The 13,964-nt window shown below is 61.8% G+C and overlaps 1 protein-coding gene across 1 annotated transcript in view; it reads right to left on the reverse strand.

Annotated features, from left to right (window-relative positions):
• Positions 1-684: 684 nt before the first annotated feature.
• Positions 685-13,964, reverse strand: part of STK32C (serine/threonine kinase 32C) — a 75,839-nt gene continuing 62,559 nt past the window's right edge. The window contains exons 4-12 of the mRNA XM_070470515.1: positions 12,208-12,381; positions 11,481-11,518; positions 11,296-11,385; positions 10,420-10,523; positions 9,733-9,849; positions 8,833-8,958; positions 8,628-8,759; positions 2,232-2,299; positions 685-1,307 (exon numbers count right to left, since the gene is read on the reverse strand). Coding sequence (XP_070326616.1) covers positions 1,181-1,307; positions 2,232-2,299; positions 8,628-8,759; positions 8,833-8,958; positions 9,733-9,849; positions 10,420-10,523; positions 11,296-11,385; positions 11,481-11,518; positions 12,208-12,381 — 976 coding nt within the window. The 3' untranslated portion in view covers positions 685-1,180. The remainder of the gene's footprint in view (positions 1,308-2,231; positions 2,300-8,627; positions 8,760-8,832; positions 8,959-9,732; positions 9,850-10,419; positions 10,524-11,295; positions 11,386-11,480; positions 11,519-12,207; positions 12,382-13,964) is intronic.

Below are 13,964 nucleotides of genomic sequence, written 5' to 3' on the forward strand. Positions count from 1 at the left end.
GGGTTCTGATCCGAACCTGCAGACGGTGCTCCTGGGGTTGTTCTGAGACCAGGGTTCATTGCACCAGCGGCCCCTTCCCCAGGGACAGACAAGGCAGTCGGGGGGCCAGACCACACCCGCAGGCCGGCCAGTGACTCACAAACAGGCACGCTGTCCCTTCGGGCCTCAAAAACGCACCTGAGGTGTGCACACAAAAACACAGGAAACACGGCTTTCTACTCAACGCCCGCCCCGCCCCCTCCCGCGCAGCCCCGCCTCCTTCCGCGCAGCCCAGCCCCGCCCAGCTCCGCCTCCGACATTGCCTGGGCTCCACCCAGAACTCTCTCTGGGGGTTGGCACCGCCTCTGGGCGTCCCGCGGCGCTGCCCGCCTGGAGACCCGGGCTCCCCAGTGGTCTGGGGCCCACGTGGGCACCCCACTCTGGGTGAGGGGGACCCGTGAGCTGCTCCAACCTGGGGTGTTCCGGTCCCTGCTGTTTTCAAGGGTTCTGCCCCTGCCCCCCAGCAGGCTGCACCTCCACCCCAACCCAACAGCGGCCTCGGGGTTTCTGGGGCAGGTGACGGGCACCCTCCCCACGCCGAGGACCGGAGCTCCGGGAGGCTCTGGCCCGGCAGGAACGCCCCGGTCACGGACAAGCGTTCTGTACCCACGGCAGGAACAGGACATGCAAACCACCCGACACCAATCGGTTTTCATGTTGTTTTTCTCAGAGGTGGAAACTATACAGGAACACGGCAGAAATGACCAGAACGTGTGTGTCTATAAAACACTCTTCAGGCCCATGCCCCTCCCCCGTAATGGACAAGAACCAGGCGGAGCGCGGGCTGGCGGGGGCAGGCTATGTACAGCGGGCGGGACAGGACCCCAGACGACCCCCAGGAAAGTCTGGGCAGGGCCTGCGGCCCCCTCCACCGTCACGCGGGGGGGCGCCCACCCTCTGTGCCGCCCACTCTCAGCCACATCGGCAGCCTCTTGACACCACGTGCCCCGAGGGCCAGAGGGCAGACCCAGACGTCAGACCATCCGGTGCTGTCCAGCTGGGTGCCGCCGGCCTGGGCCTGGACACGCTGGGCAGCTCCCTGGGAAAGTCGACGCTGGGCCTCCAGCCTCCCCATCCCTCTGGAGGCCTCGGGTCTCCGGTGGGGCCTGAGCTGACTCCGCAGGCAGCGGGCAGGGGCGGCCTAGCTGCTCCCGGCTGAGGGGCAGATGGCGCCGCAGGTGGGCAAGGCCGAGCGCACACCGTCGCTGTCCGCCGAGGCCTCCGCTGCGTCCCCGGGCTCGGGCATGGGGTCCTGGCTCCTCTTCAGCCTGGGGAGACACATGGGGGCTTTATGCAGCCTCGCCAGTGGCCCGGGATGCCGCTCGCTGGCCCAGGGCCTGTCCGGGTCTCCCAGGGTACACCCCCACAGGAACACGGCCTGGGGCTCCACACAGACCACTCCTGGGCATCTCCGCTTGGGTAGAAGCCCCTCTGGCCACACTGGCTCAGTGGGGCATGCAGGCACACGGGGCATCCAGCCGGCCCCTCTGTGGGCTCTTCACGGCCCTCGGGCTTGGGGCAGCAGGCTGGTGGGTCTCAGCTGGTTTCCAGCCAGAAGCTAAAAAGAGGCACGTCAGGAATTCTGGAACAAAGTGCTTGGCTGAGTCCCATCACCACCCATGCCTTGACCTCCAGGGTGGTGGCCAGTGTCCTAAACCAGGGTCCACATGTCATCCTGGGCACTAAGGCAGGACAGAGCAGCAGTGAATCCTGTTCGGCTATTAGACCAGGGCCACCGCCTCCAGGAAGTCCTCCGCATCTCATCCCACCCCTCCTCCCCCGGCGTCCACAGCACTGGGCCATGGCAGGTGGCTCAGCTCTTTGAGGCCTGTCATATCTTCCTGCCAGCGAGCCCCGCCCTTCCTGCCCCTGCCCCCCGAGTGGCTGGGGGGTGGGTTGATGCAACAGCGGGGCCCCTCACCTGGGCAGTGCACCCAGGGCCTACCCAGAGACTCTGGCTGTTGGTGGAAAATGCCCAAGCTTAGACCTTAAAGTGCCGATGAGCCCCTCCCCAGCAAGCCTGCACAGGGGCCTCCCCCGCCCCCCAGGGCTGCTGCTTGGACTCCCTGAGGAGGGCGGGGGTCAGGCTTCCCAGCCCCCCTGAGGCCATGTGCCTGCTGTGGCCAGAAAGCCTTGGCCCGCTCCCCAGACTCCTTTCTGCCCCATTACTGGCCCCCAACACGCACACTCACTTCTCTCTGTTAAAAATCACAAAGTCCTGCTGGATGGCGTCAAGGCAGTCCTGAAGGTAGTCATTCTCCTGTTAGTCAGAAAGAGACACGCGTGAGCGCCTGCCAGCTTCCCCGCGTCCTGCAGGGAGGCTCCTGGGCATTCCCAGTCTGTTGCTCCCGCGGGCCTGCCTTCTCCCGCCCTGGCTCTCTGAGGAGCCCACTCTACCCCAGGCAGCCAGAGCACATGGGAGCGGAGGTCTCCTGGTGACCCCCCCCTTAGCCAGTGACAGAGGGACGCCCGACCCCCGTGCTGGGGCGGCCGCAGGGTCTGCAGAGCCAGACTGGTCCAGGAGCTACACCGGGCCAGCTCCTCCACACCCCCTCCACCCTGGGTCCTCCTGGTCACTGGACCCTGGTCACAAACCCAGCTGAGGGTCTGCTTCCGGGACCTGCCTAAGAAGGTGGGTGGCAGGGGTGGTCTCGAGAAGCAGTCTCCGGCTGGGGACTGAAGCTGGTCCTGCACTGGCCAGATCCAAGGCATGTCATAGGTCCCTGGCATGCGAAACCCTGGTTACTGAGCCCCTCGCCTCAGGAGTGTCTGGAGAGGGTGTGGGTGGTGGGTTTGCCCTGGGACCGTGGCTCTGGGTGGTCGTGGTTGGCCCCAGGGTGTCTGAGTCTCAGACTCAGTGCTGCAAGGTGGCAGCCCAAGGCACAGTGTGGAGAGGTCCTGTCCGGCGGCCCGGACAGCTCGCTGGAGACCAGGCTGGGATGTCCAAGCCCCAGAACTTAAGTGGGCTGGACTCACTGCCACGAAGTTTCCTGCATCCAACTGAGGCTCTGATAGGGAAGGAGTGGGCCTCGGACGCGGGAGGGGCCCGGGAGGACGCTAGTGCAGGTTAGCCCCATACCCCCGCTCTCCTGACCTGCGGGAGGGCCCCACCCCTGCCGGAGAAAAGGGACCCCCCACCCCACTCCTGCAGATGAAACAGCACTCGCCCCCACGCCCTGCCCCACGGCCTGTGCTGCCACGCGTAGCCCCAGCGGGCAGGCGCTGCACCTGCTGGGGAGGGGGGTGCCGCTCATCCAGTGGGCAGGACAGGCCTGGGAGGGGGCTGAACAAGGGGGAGTCTGCCCTCCACAGCTTGGGGCTAACTCCCAGCAGGAGCCCTGGCGTGAGTGCATCCTAATACACTGCAGTTTGGAAACCTGAAAGAAAGGATGGCCCAGGTGAAGCGGTCAGAAGGTTCAGAACAGCCTTGGGAGAATGCTGGGATAGGGTCAAAGGCTCAGAGACGTGGGCAGCTGGAGCGGCCAGCAGACTCAAGAGTAAAGACCCACAGACCCCCCAGATGACCGCATTCTTCTGGAGGGCCTGAGGAATGTGCTTTCCAGCCAGAAGACAAGGAACAAGCTGGTGGGGACACAGCGCCTGGGGAAGCCCCGTGGCTCCTGTGTAGTTCGAGAGGATCTGCTCCAGGACCGAGTGTCCCAAAGGCCATGATGGGATCCCGGACAGTGGCAGCCTTGACCTCACCTAAGTCAGCCACACTTAAGGGGGTGTAACCATGGAAATAGGCCTCCAGGCTGGAGAGGCAAGCAGGACACCCCGACCCCTGGGATGCTGAGGCTGTCTGACTGATCACAGTGCTTTCAGGGTCAGAGGTGGACGGCCAGTGCTCACACACACATGCCTGTGTGCACACACACACACTCAGATCGAGCGTGCATGAGCACGAGGCTGACGTTGGCCACCTGGATGGAAAGTCACAGCTCTTTTCCCTATTTCCAGATCAAATTCGGTTCTTAGACCTGGACCTGTGGGCTGAAGCAGGGGCAGGCTCTTTTCTTGGTCAGGAAGGCCCGAGCAAGTGTACATGGCAGCGATACCCCAGTCCTTCCCAAAGGTACCCATGACCACTTCCCTGCATATCTGCACACAGGAGGGCTGTTGAATACAGGTGTGAGCCGAATACTAGGCCCACGTCCCTCTTCTCCCCCTGGCGGCTGTATGCATAACCAAGATGGATGTATTAATATTTGGTATCTGGCCGAATTCTCTTAGTTCATTGACCTGTGGAGTAGCAGCTATTCATATTATCATGGAAAAGCCCAGTGAAAGCTCCTGAAAATAGTCTCTCTCCCAAAACCAGCCTAGATAGGAAATAACCCACATCCAGAGTGGAATGGCAGTGCCTAGCACCACCGTCTTTGAGTGGTGTTTTGAGTCTTTGCCTTTATCTGTGGGGATCCAAGGGCTTCAAACAGTGGTAAAGAACCTGCCTGTCAATGCAGGAGGCGCAGGAAACATAGGTTCGATCCCCAGGTTGGGAAGATCCCCCTGGAGGAGGGCATGGCAACCCACTCCAGTGTTCTTGCCTGGAGAATCCCAGGGACAGAGGAGCCTGGTGGGCTACATCCACGGGGTCGCAGAGTCAGACACGACTGAGTGAGCACAGCACGGCACAGCGTGGATCCGAGGATGCTACTCCTGTCGCTTGTCCATTTAATTCACAAGCCTGGCCTGCGGAGACCAGCTGGCTTGTGGCCGGAGGGGGAGAAGGGACAGATCTTAACCCAGTGGTGGCCCGAGCCTCTACCAGAGCTGACCGACACGGCTGCCCACTGCAGCTCGCGGCCCAGACCTCACAGGGCATTCCTCCCGACACCCATAGCACAGAGGGCAGGCACTCGTCTGCATTTGCCGAGGACGACCGAGCATCAAGCCGGCCCCCAGTGACCACGGCTGGAGTCTCTTTTCTGACTTCACAGGGGTGTGAAAGTGACAAGCAGACAGCAGAGACCGCACTTTAGATTTTGACCTGGACCTTTTCCGGGCTGGCGATACAGGATCCGACCCTCTGATGTGATGCCGGGCAGCGGCTGCGGCTCCTGCTCACCCCCGCGACCCCGAGGGTGAAAACTGACGCTCAGACACCCACCCTGGACCCAGACGCGCCCTTTTCCAATTCCAGTATTTGATAAAGTACACGGGTGGGTCAATACTGAGTTATAAAAGAGGCTCAGTGTCAGATGCCTCTGCCCGACTCGGGGCTGACCTGAGTGCTCTGAGCCCGTACGAGGCAGGCCTGGCGGACTGTGATGTTCAGGAGGTGAGGGGTAGTAAACGCAAACTGACTTCCGATTTTCCAACTTAAATGGGGTCATCAACCCTGCCAGTGCCGATGACGACTGGGCAGGGGCACAGACTCCGGCCCGAGTCAGCGCTGGACTGAAGCCAAGGGCTACTCAGAGGCGGGGTGAGGTCATGGCAGGAGGTGACCCCCGAGGCCCGGGGACCAAGGGAGGCGCAGGATGAGGGCGCAGGGGAGCGAGGCTGGGGCGGGCGACGGGTGCAGAGGCTGTCCGCCGTCTGGGGGTCAGCGGGGGGTGGGGAGGAGCTGGGCTGTGTCTCACACCCTCCCTCACTCAGGTTCTCCCAGGACGAGGGGCGAACCGGCCCGAGGAGCCGCTCGGAGGTCGGAGCGGCATTAGAGGCGGACGGTGTGGGCAGCAACGCGCCAGGGCCCCGCCCTCCCGAGGTGCGTGCTGTGCGCATGTGCCGTCAGCTGGGGCTCTGGGGCGTGGCCCGTCCCGCTCGCGAGCACCTCTCCGGCTAGCGGCACACGTGCGTGGCCCCGTGGCCTGCTCGGGCTTTTGGAGCCTTTGCCATGCAGGCTCAGGAGGCCACAGAAACGTATGATGACCCTCTCGGGCTCCTTGCTTATGGCTGCTGGGCACAGGGGCATAACCCACACTCAGATCCCTACAGGTCAGGCCGCTCCCCCGGACTCCGCTGGAACTCCGCCTTGCTTCCCCCCGCACCCCACCCCCGACCACTGTGCCAGTGACGGTTCAGGGCACACAGTCCTCAGGGCGGACACCTACGGGCCCTATCAATGCCAATGCCTCACCCAAGGTGGGCAGCGACAGGGTCCAGGCATGCAGACAGGGCGCCAATCCTTAACTTTGTCACAAATGACCTGCTGAGTAACTGAGACAGAATTCTTAAGCCCTTCAGAACACCCTGGGGATGCAAGGGACCCAGAGGAGCTGAAATGTCTTAAAAAATTAGAACAGTTTGGCAGACCTGCACTTGTTGACCCAAGAACTCACCAGAGCCCCAGTCGTCAAGGCAAGGTGGACCCAGCAGGACAGACACACAGATCAGTGGGCTAGAAGTGCAAGTCCATAAACAAGCCCCTCCGTTCACAGTCAATCCATTTTTGAAAATGTTGCCAAGCAATTCAATGGGGGAAAGATGAGCCCTTTCCATAAACAGCAATTGGACGACGCAGATCCACATGCAGAGCAGTCAGGCTGGGCCCCACCTGACACTGTGCATAAAACCTACTCAAAATGGACCCGAGCCTCACGCATAAGACAGAAGACTACAAAACACAAGGGTGCATCTCTGTGACCTCGGGTGAGGCAACGGTGTCTTAGAAACGACACCAAAAGCACACACGAGGAAAGAAAAGACAGACACGGGACTTCATCAGAACCGAAGACTGCTGCAGGTGGTGCCAACCTGAAGAGAGAAAGCCCACAGGCTGGACGATGTTTGCAGATCGTCTAAGACACTGTGTGCAGAACATGTAAATAAATCACACTTATCAGTCAACAGTAAAAAGTGGAAATAAGGAGTGTTGATTTCCGCTCTTTCACACAAAGAACTCTGAGCCATCACTCCCAGTCTGACAGCAAGAAAAAAGCTGGACCAAGGACTTCTGTGATGGTCCAGTGGTTAAGAATCCACCTTCCGATAAGGGAATGCAGGTCGGAATCCTGGTCGGGAACTAAGATCTCACATGCCACATGCTGCAACAAATGAGTGTTGCAGCTAAGACCCTACAGTGACAAAGTGTTAGTCGCTCAGTCATGTCCGGCTCTGTGGCCCCACGCACTGTAGCCCGCCAGGCTCCTGTCCATGGAATTCTCCAGGTGAGCATACCAGAGTGAATTGCCATGCCCTCCTCCAGGGGCCCTTCCCAACCCAGGCATTGAACCCTAGTATCCTGCACTGCAGGCAGATTCTGCACCATTGAGGCACCAGGTAAGTTTAAGAACCAATAGGAATTCCCTGGTGGCTCAGATGGTGGAGAGTCTGCCTGCAGGGAGCCCTGGGTTCAATCCCTGGGTCGGGAAGATCCCCTGGAGAAGGAAATGACAGCCCACTCCAGTGTTCTCACCTGGAGAATCCCATGAACAGAGAAGCCTGGCGGGCTACAGTCCATGGGGTTTCAGAGAGTCACACGACTGAGAGACTTCATGTCACTTCTAGAGCTATAATAAATATATAAAGCTGGACCAGCTTGCAATGCCCCCGCCGAACACCAGGGGCCGCCATCAGCAGCCCACAGAATGGGGAGGGGATGGGGGCCCACCTACCTGTTCCCTGAGGAGCCAAGGCTTCCAGGGAGGCCCCTGCACCGCGGAGGAGCTGGCGCCCGTGTCTGCCTAGGACCCAGGCATGGGGCTGCACAAGGCCCCCCAGGTGTCCTCCCAGGCTCCGAGGGGCCCAGGAGCAGGGGGACGGTGGCGGGCTTACAGTGTCGCTGCTGTGACCCCGCTATCCATTCCTGCAGCCCTAGTTGTGTCGTGAACACCAGCGGGATCCTGGGGACAGGCCCAGGCTGGATCCGCTGCTCCCCAGGGGAACCCCTACTTCAAAGAGCAGGACTGTGGGGGCTGTGATGGGTTACACCACGTCCCTGGGGTGGGGTCCTGACCCCATTCCTAGGAATGTGAAATGAAGTCTCCACAGATGCCACCAGTCAAGTGAATGGGGAGGTCACCCTGGACTCGGGGTCCCACCCAGTACAAGCAGTGTCCTCATGAGAAGAGGCAGACTCATGCACATGCACACGCACACACGAGTGCACTCACACACATGCACACACACAGAAGTGCACAGACATGCACATACATGTGCACACACGCAGTCACACACATACAAAACACAGAAGTGCAAAGACATGGACACACGTGCATGCACGCATATGCACACACAAGTGCACTCACACACACACAGAGGTGCACAGACATGCACCTAAATAAAGTGTGCACACATACAAACACATGCACACACGAGTGCACACACACAAAAGCATGCGTGCACACACAGGTGCACTCAAACACATGTATACATACACGCAAACACATGCACACACATATGCACACACACAATTGCACTCACAAACACATGCTCACACGCACACATACACAGGAGTGCACTCACATACACACGCACACACACATGAGTGCACACACACACAGGGAAATGACCCCGAGACCATGGAGGCCGACCTGGCCCCATGTGACCCTCCAGAGCTGGGCAGGCAGGAGAGCCCCTGTTCCCCCACCACAGAGGGAGTGAGGGGCCAGAGCAGAGGCAGCCGGGTGCCGGGCCGCGCTCACCGACGGGCAGCTGTCCCTGCTGCTATCCCGGGACCTGCTCTTGGCCAGACGCTTCTTCTTCTTGTGCAGCGGCCGCGACTCCAGGATCATCTCCTCCAGCTCGAAGGTGGGGTCACAGTGCAGGCGGCCTTTCTGTGGAGGGTGGTGCTGAGCCGGTGCTCGGCTACCCTCACCCACCCTGGCCACCCCGGGCCCCTGGGCTTACGTTGGGCACGAAGCCGGGCTCCACCTTCTTCTCGCTCAGCTCAGCCCACAGCACGCCGGCCAGAGCGGGGGCCGCCCGCACGTCCTGCAGGCTGGACACGCGGTGCTTGGGGTTCACGGTGAGCAGCTGGAACAAGGCCCTGGTCAGCGGCCCCGGTGCAGGTCTCATCTCCCCGGACCCACCAGGAGGCAGCGGCTGCAGTCCGGCTCCCTGCTCTTGGTAACCGGCTCAGCACCACGACAGGACTAATGCTCACGGGCCCAGGGCGGCCCTGCAGGACGGGCCACCATCACAGCCGCCCATTCTAGGGGGAGCCACCGGAGACCTCACCCAAGGCTTCCGCAGCAAGGCATGTGGATCCTCCCCACCCCACCTGGGCCTCTGGGGGCCACAGTCCCCCTTGGGAGCCACCTAGGCCAGTGTGGATGCAGTGGCATGCGGTGAAGGCTGGTTGACAGCCCCTCTCGGGGGCTCGGGGCCCAGGACAGGCAGGGGTTCTGGGGCCTCCCCTGCTCGCTTCTGGTGCGGGGTCTGGCCAGGCCACTGCCAGCGGACGGTGGCTCCCCACCTCCGACAGGATGAGCCGGCCTGAGTGGGACCAGGCCCTGGCCGCCTCCCCGACACACGCTGGGGTGACCTGCCCTGAGCTGGGGTGTTGGTGACGGAAGCGGCCGCAAGGCTTTGATTAGGTCATAAGGACTGACAGCCGCCCCAGCACTCACACAGGCGGAGCCGCGACAAGACAAGGAGCCCGGGGCCGGGCCAGGCAAGGAGCCCAGGGGGAGCCAGACACGCGGCCCAGGAGGCCCTGGCTGGACGCGGTCCCCGGCCAGGCACTCCGGGCTGCCCGCCCTGCCCCCCGTGCCCGCCGCCCGCACTCCGTGTGGGGCGGGCGCTCACCTTGCGCAGCAGGGCCACCGTCTCCTTGGACCAGGCGGGCACGTACTGGACACTCACGGTGCTGAACAGCTGCACCAGCGACTCCACGGCGCTGCTCGAGTGGATGTCGTAGGGCCTCTGGGCAGGGGAGGCGGGGCTGCAGCAGGCGCCTCCCCCGTCACTCGGGGGCACCCCGCCCCACCCCCAGCCCCATCCCAGGGCCGCCCCGGGACTAGCCCAGGAGGCCAAGCCTGCACCTCAGCCAGGGAAGCGACCAGAGAGGCCGCCGCGGGCTGGGAGGGAAGCACCGCGTCCCTGCCCCTCCCCCAGCAGAGGGCCTGGCCCCGGGGGACCAGCTGCAGAGGGGGCGGCCGTCTGAGGGTGCCGTGCCTCCGGGGCCCCCATGAAGGGATGGGAAGGGCAGCTGAGGGCCTGACAAGCCTCCGGCCTCCTGGGCTGCGGGACTGGCCGAGCTGTGGCCATTGTGGGGAGGGCAGGGGGACCCACTGCCTAGGAACCTCAAGGGAAGCTCGGGGGTGGGGTACAGCCCTGCGCGACGGTCCTCTGCCCACCCAGCCCCCACAGCGTGCTGCCTCACTAACGGGGAGCATGGACATCCCTGAGCCCCGGGGGTGGGGGCAGCCTCAGCTCTCTGGGCCACCTCGGGGGGTCTGGGGGCCTGGCTGACGGGTCACAGGAGCTCCGTACCCATCCTCGCAGCAGCTCGTAGGCCATCACCCCCACTGACCACCAGTCCACCTCAAAGGAGTAGCCGGTCCCACCGTTGACAAAAGACTGGAAGATCTCCGGAGCTTTCCAGGAAGGCGAGAGCAGCTGAGCATCCCCAAACAGCAGTCCCCGTGACCCCGACCCCCGTGACCCCAGCCCCCGAGGACCACGGTTCCAGTGACCGCAGGGCCCATGACCCCAGCCCCCAGTGACTGGAGAACCTATGACCCCAGCCCCCGGTGACTGGAGAACCTATGACCCCAGCCCCTGGTGACCCCTGCCCCCTGTGACTCCAGCCCCCATGACCACAGGACCAGAGACCAGGCTGTCGCCAGAGCTGGACTGGGAAGCTGCCCTCAGCAGTTAACCTGTCCTTTTTCACAGGCCACTTGTCTCAATTCCAGGTGCACAGCCTGACGAGGGAGGTGGGTGGGCTGCTAAGTCACTTCAGTCGTGTCTGACTCTCTGCTGCCCATGGACTGTAACCTGTCAGGCTCCTCTGTCCATGAGATTCTCCAGGCAAGAACACTGGAGTGGGTTGCCATGCCCTCCTCCAGGGCATCTTCCCGACCCAGGGATTGAACCTGCATCCCTTATGTCTCCAGCACTGGCAGGAGGGTTCTTTACCACTAGCACCACCTGGGAGGCCCCTGGCTGAGCACACTCTCGTGATCAGACCCACAGCACACATCCGTCACTTAGAGTCCCCTGAACGGGTCAAGCAACCTGACCCATCACCTACTGCTGCACCTTTAGGGAAGGGACTCGACCCCCCCAGTCACAAGTTGAGGTGGGAGGCCAGCCGGCGGGCTGGTCAGGTGGGGGGGGGGTGTGGGCTGGACGGGGCGAGCTCACCCATGTACGGCTTCGTCCCGGCCAGCGCGGTCGCCCTCTCACCGTCCTTTATGATGGTGGCGATGTTGAAGTCAGTCAGGTGCGCGTGTCCTGTGAGCAAAGGTGAGTTCAGCATGACTGTCCAGTCCGGGGGGAACGTGTCCTGCAGGTGAGCCCCCCCCACCAAGGCTTTGGCTGCGGCTCACCTCGCTCATCCAGCAGAATGTTGTCGGGCTTCACGTCTCTGCAGAAGGAGCAGGGAGCGGGGAGGTGAGGCCGGAAGTGCCGGCAGGACAGGGGCTTCCCACGAGCGGGACCCCAGGAGCCCAGCCCCTCCTCTGCCGGGCCGCAATGGGAGAGAGCCCGGCACTGGTCAGGGAGGGCGCCAGAGCCCAGAACGCAGAAGCAGAGCCCCCTCGCCTGGGGGGTCTGCCCGTGGCCAAGCCTGGCCTCCCGATCTCCTGGCACTTGGTCAGGAAGCGTTCGTGCCCGAACCACAACCAGATCAGCATCCCCGGAAGAGCTGCAGAAATCACGTCTGCTGCACTTTATGCCACGTGGGATTTTGTGTTTCGTCCTGTGGACGCAGCTACCTTCCTCATTTCATCAGCCTTCAGATGCTAAAACTAACTTGAATTTGCCAGGGACGAGGCAGATGGGCACAAGGCCAGCGGCGGGGCGGGGGCAGGAGTCCTGCACTTATCAGAGCAGGTGAAGGCGGCCCCCAGTGAGGCACCGGCCCCCCGTCCCCGGCCTCACCAGTGAGACATGACCACCCCAGGGGGCCTCATTTGTGCAGCTGAGGGGCTGACTGAGCTGGCGCTGGTGGGCCCGGGTGCCGCACCTGGGGCAGGTGTGCGGGCAAGGGCAGGGCAGAGCGCGAGGCGCCCGGGGGGCCCTGTGAGGACAGCCCCCCGACGGGCGTGCACGCACCTGTGGATGATGTGCTGCCCGCGCAGGTAGTCGAGGGCCAGCGCCATTTCGCAGACGTACAGCCTCACCGTGTCCTCCGAGAACTGCACGTTCTGCTGCAGGTGGTAGCGCAGGTCCCCCCCCAGCAGCAGGTCCACCACCATGAACATGTCCTCCTCGTCCTGGAAGGAGTACCTGAGGGCACGGAGGCGCCTGGCACACGCTTGGCGGGACGACTGGGGTCACGGCTCCCGCCACATCTGACCCACCCCCTGCACAAGGGCCCTGGACCCAAGGCTGTGCCACAGTGGACACTCCCAGTGATGGTGATAGTGAGGACGGTGATGGTGATGGTGGTGATGGTGATGATGGTGATGGTGGTGATGGTGATGGTGATGGTGGTGATGGTGATGGTGATAGTGGTGTGATGGTGATGATGGTGGTGGTGGTGGTGGTGGTGGTGGTGGTGATGGTGGTGATGGTGATGATGGTGATGGTGATGGTGGTGATGATGGTGATGGTGATGGTGATAGTGGTGTGATGGTGATGATGGTGGTGGTGGTGGTGGTGGTGATGGTGATGGTGGTGGTGGTGGTGGTGATGATGATGGTGGTGGTGGTGATGGTGATGATGATGGTGGTGGTGATGGTGGTGGTGGTGATGGTGATGGTGGTGATGGTGGTGGTGATGGTGATGGTGGTGATGGTGGTGGTGGTGGTGATGGTGGTGGTAATGGTGATGGTGATGGTGGTGGTGGTGATGGTGGTGATGGTGGTGGTGATGGTGATTATGATGGTGGTGGTCATGGTGATGGTGGTGGTGATGGTGGTGGTGGTGATGGTGGTGATGGTGGTGGTGATGATGGTGGTGATGGTGGTGGTGATGGTGATGGTGATGATGGTGGTGATGGTGATGGTGATGATGGTGATGATGGTGATGGTGGTGATGGTGGTGGTGATGGTGATGATGGTGGTGGTGGTGATGGTGATGATGATGGTGGTGATGGTGATGGTGATGCTGGTGGTGGTGATGATGGTGGTGGTGATGGTGGTGGTGATGGTGATGGTGATGGTGATGGTGGTGGTGGTGGTGGTGATGGTGGTGATGGTGATGATGGTGGTGGTGGTGGTGGTGGTGATGGTGGTGGTGGTGGTGGTGGTGGTGATGGTGATGGTGGTGGTGATGGTGGTGGTGATAGTGGTGTGATGGTGATGATGGTGGTGGTGGTGGTGGTGGTGATGGTGATGGTGGTGGTGGTGGTGGTGATGATGATGGTGGTGGTGGTGATGGTGATGATGATGGTGGTGGTGATGGTGGTGGTGGTGATGGTGATGGTGGTGATGGTGGTGGTGATGGTGATGGTGGTGATGGTGGTGGTGGTGGTGATGGTGGTGGTAATGGTGATGGTGATGGTGGTGGTGGTGATGGTGGTGATGGTGGTGGTGATGGTGATTATGATGGTGGTGGTCATGGTGATGGTGGTGGTGATGGTGGTGGTGGTGATGGTGGTGATGGTGGTGGTGATGATGGTGGTGATGGTGGTGGTGATGGTGATGGTGATGATGGTGGTGATGGTGGTGGTGATGATGGTGATGATGGTGATGGTGGTGATGGTGGTGGTGATGGTGATGATGGTGGTGGTGGTGATGGTGATGATGATGGTGGTGATGGTGATGATGGTGATGGTGGTGATGGTGTGGTGGTGATGGTGATGATGGTGGTGGTGGTGATGGTGATGATGATGGTGGTGATGGTGATGGTGATGCTGGTGGTGGTGA

This window comes from Odocoileus virginianus, chromosome 7 (assembly GCF_023699985.2).
Source record: "Odocoileus virginianus isolate 20LAN1187 ecotype Illinois chromosome 7, Ovbor_1.2, whole genome shotgun sequence".
Lineage (NCBI taxonomy): Eukaryota > Metazoa > Chordata > Mammalia > Artiodactyla > Cervidae > Odocoileus > Odocoileus virginianus.